At 35.3% G+C, this 5,954-nt stretch overlaps 1 protein-coding gene across 2 annotated transcripts; it reads right to left on the bottom strand.

Moving 5' to 3' along the window:
• Nucleotides 1-486: 486 nt before the first annotated feature.
• On the bottom strand, nucleotides 487-3,668 carry LOC140859827 (trihelix transcription factor ENAP2-like). Of its 2 annotated transcripts, none has more exons than XM_073262395.1 (2): nucleotides 2,543-3,668; nucleotides 487-744 (listed from the first exon to the last, which is right to left on the bottom strand). In XM_073262395.1, the coding sequence occupies exons 1-2, from the start codon at nucleotides 3,573-3,575 to the stop codon at nucleotides 728-730; spliced, it is 1,050 nt and encodes a 349-aa protein (XP_073118496.1). In that variant the 5' UTR covers nucleotides 3,576-3,668; the 3' UTR covers nucleotides 487-727. The 2 variants fall into 2 exon arrangements, with proteins under 2 accessions (XP_073118496.1, XP_073118497.1); XM_073262396.1 differs by having other exon boundaries at nucleotides 487-741.
• Between the last annotated feature and the right edge of the window lie 2,286 nt (nucleotides 3,669-5,954).

Here is a 5,954-nt window from a genome sequence, read left to right as displayed (position 1 = left end):
TTTAACATTTACAAACACTCAAAAACACTTTTATGCAGCTAGAAGCTAAGAAGCACTTTGTAAAAATTCTACCAAACACTCCCTTACAACGATAAATAGTAAATCAACTAATGGAGTTGAATTTTTATTTGTTCGGAGAATTTTATAATAAGAAAACACACCGCATTGCCCCTCTTTCAATTTTTCATAAACATTCTATTTGACTTTTTGGTGGACCTATGATTTTGACCCCTTATTATTAATTAGGGTATTTGTTGAGAAAATGACGCGGGAAAATTTCTGTAATGGCCGAAAGGTGACATCAATATTTTATATTCAAAAACTTACAAAAGTGAGAATGTCAGAAGACTAAAATGTTAATCACCATTGTTTGAATAACACTTTCAGCAGAATTTAACTCGGTAACTTGTTACAATGGAAAGTTTTTCGGTGGTACAAGTATCAAAAGAGGCATTTGAGAATAAAACAAGATGCAAGAATTCGACGGATTATAAGTTACACCTTCCATTTGAGTCCCAAAAAGAAGAAAAATATAGCACTTAATTCACAGTATACTCGTCATGAAACAAATTAACCTGATAACTCAAGAAAGTCTCAATCTAAATAGCTATCATAATAACAATAACAATGATATCTAAATTAGCCAGACCTGTATGTATATGCAGAGCTTAACTGAAACCGACCATATCATCCGCTGAAAGCTAGCCAGTTTGATGCTGTTGAGTCTCTATAAGTAACCATCTGCTAAACAGGAGATGAAACGCATGTGTTAAAAATTTTAATTTCAAGAATATATCGAGTTTGTGTTAGTTCATTACTTGGAAGATTAAACTTGAAACAGACGACAATTCAGATTCCAGGCTAGAATGGCTTCTGATGGATAATATTACCAGTATGAAACTCATGCAGGATTCCAGGAAATAATATGAGAAAGCCACAAACATTTGTGGTACTAGAAATGATTTAAGTAGAGGTTCAGTCTGTGCAATATAGATACAGTGTGGTATTATCGAAACCTTTTTGAGGGTCAGCAGACTCAGCACGCATTGAATGGAGTGGATAATGAACAAATAAAAGACCAAGAGATAAATATGATCTACCAACTTGTTTTTGGGGGTGTTACTTGGGAACTTGATAACTTATGAATGTTTGGTCTTATGCAGCAGCAATTTTAGAAGCCAACGGTCCATTTACTCGGTAAAAATCATCTTTCAGAATTTACAATTAACTCCTCACATTGGATCAAATGTACTTGTTTCAATGTAACTCGATTGATACTGGCAACAGTGACATAAGGCTAAATTAAAACAGTGGAAATGTCCTGGCCAAACTACAAAACGAATCTATGACCTACAAATGCCAAAATTCTGATGATGTTGGACTCATCGTAATCCGATAAATCCCCCAAGAACCAAAAATTAGCATTGCATACATAGGCCTAAAAATACATGATGTGCAACTATGTTTAATCTTACAAACAATCAAAAACTCTCTTCTCGCTATTCAAATAGGAACAGGAAGTATTAGAATTTGATTATATTAAAACTATGAAGTGCTATCGGCACTGTATTGTCTAACATCTCAGAGGAATGCAAAATCGACTAAGGGGACGCTTTGGTTTAATGAATCATATGAGAACCAAACATGTGTAAAGTATGTTCCAGACAATGCCGAAATAAATACGATGCCCCAACTAATCAGTATGTGAAGGAATAAGAGATGAAATTAATCAGGTAACATTTTCGATTAGTTAAAGAAAAGGAGTGAAAAATCCCATATCTAGTTTAATTAAACAAGACAACAGAGTCACCCAAAAGACTTTCAAAAAGGAATAATAAGAAGTCATCACCAGCCGCAAATCTGATGTTCGTTCATAAAGTACAAAATGGGCAATGCTCGGTTTCTAGAAACATTCAAAAACCAACTCACCCAATTATCTAATGAAAATAGAGGATCTGGAATGGTAAAATTGCTATTAGACACCATTTCATGCAAACCTATACAAACTTGTACCCTTATAGCATATCACAAGAGAAGTTATCCAAAATCCATGATTGCAGAGAACAGAGTTGATTTATGCGATCAACTGAAGCACAAAACAAACATAATCTTCATGGAGTAAGTATTAATCTAAAAAACGATAGAACAACTAAACGTGCAAAATATATTGAATCAAATAAGCAAGGTGCATTAAAACAATCTGATCTTGTAAGGAGAAATGATCCCCCGGCGTAACACCAATTTGCAAGTTCTATAGAGTTACATCTCAATGGGTACCAAACCAAACTCTGTAAATCCATATACAAATGGTGGAACACAAAATACTTACTCTTTCCATCTCTAACATTATACATTCTTACTGTACCAGTGAGACTGCAAGATACCAATGTGCTTAGGTAGCAAGCAGAATACTAAAAGAAAATGCCAATTTCTTCTTCTTGTTTTTTTCCTTTGTCGGAGCAATGCAGCATGATCCATACGCAGCTTCGCAACACAAAACAAAAGCTTCAAAAGATAAGTCAATTGGGTTTTAGACACTTACTACTTTGTGAATTGTGCTTGAGTCGATTAAGCCTCTCGAACTGGACCTGTGATTCCACGAATAACTTCATTCTCTGGATCTCCAAATCCTTCGCAAACTGCATCCTTTGTTTCTCCAACTCCACCATCTGCCTCTGCTTCGCCACCTCCACTTTCTCGTATATCTTCCCTAAACTTGCTATGGCCTCTGCTAACCTCGTATACCCCTCCGCCACCACTGCCCCTTTCTCTCCCATTGGCCCTTTCCTTTTCATTCCCACTGCCGATGACCCCCGACCCCAAGCTGCAGAATCCTCTTCTTCATCCTCTTTAGCCTTCATAACCGCGGCCGCCGCCGCCATGACAGAGAAATTCGTCATGCTCCGCTTAGACCTTGGCCCAACAGGTACAGACCATGGTGGTCTCAGAAGATGACTAAAAACTTGATCTTTTTCTTGGTGGTGGATCATGGCCGGTGGATTCATCCGGTAATGGGTGAGTGCCTCAGGTGGAGGCGGGGAAGATGACGAGGCCTCCGGCGAAAGAGAAACTCTGCGGCGAAGGCTCCTGCTGTGACCATTGGAGTTACAGTTAGTCTTGTAGAAAGCGTCACCAATGAGGGCGTCAACGCTGCGGAAATGGGGCCACGTGGAGGAGTAGCGGCCGTTTGATTGAACGACCTTAGGCTTCTCGATCTTGTACTTCTTTTTGACGGTGTCGATGCGGTTCTTACACTGGACGTCGGTGCGGCGAAGCTTAAGGGAAGTGGCGTGGATGGCATTGACGGCGTCGGCAACCTCCTGCCAGTCCTTGCGGTGGAGGTTTTTGCGGTTAAGCTCCACGTAGCGTGCCCCCCAAGCATCAATGAGCGTCTGAGTTGCATCCTCTGACCAACAGTCCTCGCGGGTCGGAAAACCCGGGGTTCGTATCGCCGGCGGCGGAAGTTCGGGTTTCGTCGGTGAGGGAGGGGATGAATGGAGATCTTTGTCGTCGTCGGAGATGGGGGAGGCTGCGGCGGAGTAAGGAGGGGTAGGAGTGGTGGGTGAAGGCGACATGTCGGTGGCTTGCGGCGGCGGGATTCTGAGAGGTATTTATTTTAGTTTGCGAACAGAGGAGGAGTCCGAGGCAAAGCACCGGTGGGGTGTGTAACCGAACATAAACTCCACGGTGGGGGCTTTCAAATTTATATAATATAATATAATATAAAATAATATAATATAATAAAGAGTGAGAAATAAAAATAATAATAATAATAATAATAATAATAATAATAATAATATTTACTTATAAAATAAGATTTGAGAATACGATCATCTTTATTTTATAGAAATCTTAAACATATAATACTAAAATTCTTTAACATATATTATACTAAAATTATTAAAATACACGCCTGGTGTACATGTAAAAAATGTAATCTTTATTAAAATTATTATAAATATGAAATTTTAACAATTTGCGAAGAATGTGTTGAGTACATGAACGGCCCATGTTTTGTATGAACGGCTCGTGCAAATTAAATGATCCATCTACAAATGGCCTGTGTTTTGAATGTGGGCCGTAAAATGTAGAATATTAGGGTTTCATTTATATTCAAAAGATCCGGCCCAATCTACCTCCCTCGATGCCTCGACCCTCGCTACTCGCTATATTTGACTTGTGAGTCTTGTGGCTCACTCTGCTGAGAATATGATCAAAATATAATTTTTAGTTTTGTATAATTTAAAAATATATAATTATCATCAATTATAAAAAACAATTAGTGAGATGCCAATAATGTGTTTTGCATTATATTATATTATGAATAAATAGACTGTATCATATTTTTGTTTTTTAAAAAAAACTTCAGTCACAGTAGCACTTTTGTTGTAACATGTCAGATGTGATTAATATAAATATGATGTTTCGACAAAAGATAGAGCTGATAGTGAAGATATAACGATAATTTTTAAATTGTGTAGTAGCACAAACACTACATTTCATTATTCTTTTAGCAGGAGTAATTGTTGGACCAACATTATGTCCAGTTTAATACTTTAGGCATCGTTTTGTGTGGACATAACACGTTGATTGTTTACATGTTCTTCCTTTATTTAATGTTTGGTTCAAGTTCTTTCGAGAATTAATGACATTTGTTATTATATTATCTATTTTTATGTACTGATTTATTATCTTCATATTATTCATCATGTCAGTGAACCAAGCTATGCTTAAGTGTATTGTTCACCAGAATTGAATGTATTAAATGTAAGTATATACTATGCATATATGATTTGCGTGGATTTAGTAATTTACATATATCCGGGTAAAAATTTTCCGATACATGTATCTCTTCTCGTAATTAAAAAGAACTCAAGTATATGACAAAGAGTTTATTTTAGTAAATCATTCAACTTATCCAAGAACAATTTATGAGGTAACAATACATAATTTTTTTTCCAATTAATCTCATTGTTGTTATCTAAACATTCGATCCAATATGCCTTGATGAAAGTTTTGGATATTTGTACGTGAAGTTATCAATGATTAACCAATCGAGGTTGTTAGAACAACATAACTTGAATATATCGTCACAATAGTATGATATTGTCCACTTTTGACACAAACTCTCATAGTTTATCAATGAAGGCACGCGTCTTACATGACCATGTCTATAATACCACTTATTAAAACAACAGAACTTGGATATCTCAATAATAGTATGATATTGTCTACTTTGGGCATAAATTCTCATGATTTTATTTTTGGAATCACACAAAAGTCTCGTACCAATGGAGATATCATTCTATATATTAATACATGATCTTTTTTTTTTATCTTTTCATGTAGGACTTTTGGTTGAATACCCAACAGAGGTGATGTCAATCGATTTATCAAATGTTATGTTTAAAATTTTGTTGATGATGTATCTAATAATGCATATTTTATTGTTTGATACGTATTTTTTAAAAAATAACTGTGCACTTAAATACATCTAATGATAACATGAAATTGTCCATGTCAATATCAACTTTTCCACATTTCTACTTATTTTAGTGTGCTTATTGATTTTTATTGGAAATTTATCGCATCCACAAGTTCAAACGACATGCGAGTCAATATATATTTTATGAATTACTTAGTTTCTTGATTTGACAATACTATACTTAAAAAAATAAAAAAAAATCCACATTGTAACAACCCACTTGCAATAATTTTATTTTATTTTTGTAATTTTTTTCACTCTGATTGCATTAACTATCAATAAGTACATCCGTTTACACAACCGAAAAATAGAATAAATTTGATTCAATAAACTTATCACTTATCAGACACACAAAATTAATTATATACGAGTGAATGATTATAACCTTTTTGTTTTATTTGTATCCGGTGTCATATTACAAAAATACAAATAATCAATATACCTCAGAAAATCAAGAAATTAGTATATA

This window comes from Henckelia pumila, chromosome 4 (genome assembly GCF_033568475.1).
Source record: "Henckelia pumila isolate YLH828 chromosome 4, ASM3356847v2, whole genome shotgun sequence".
NCBI lineage: Eukaryota > Viridiplantae > Streptophyta > Magnoliopsida > Lamiales > Gesneriaceae > Henckelia > Henckelia pumila.
Note: the sequence above shows the minus strand (reverse complement) of the source record. Positions and strands in the feature narration are given on the sequence as shown.

Excerpts from the sequence above, each read along its gene's own strand:
- LOC140859827 (XM_073262395.1), bottom strand. The coding sequence starts at position 3,575 with ATGTCGCCTTCACCCACCACTCCTACCCCTCCTTACTCCGCCGCAGCC.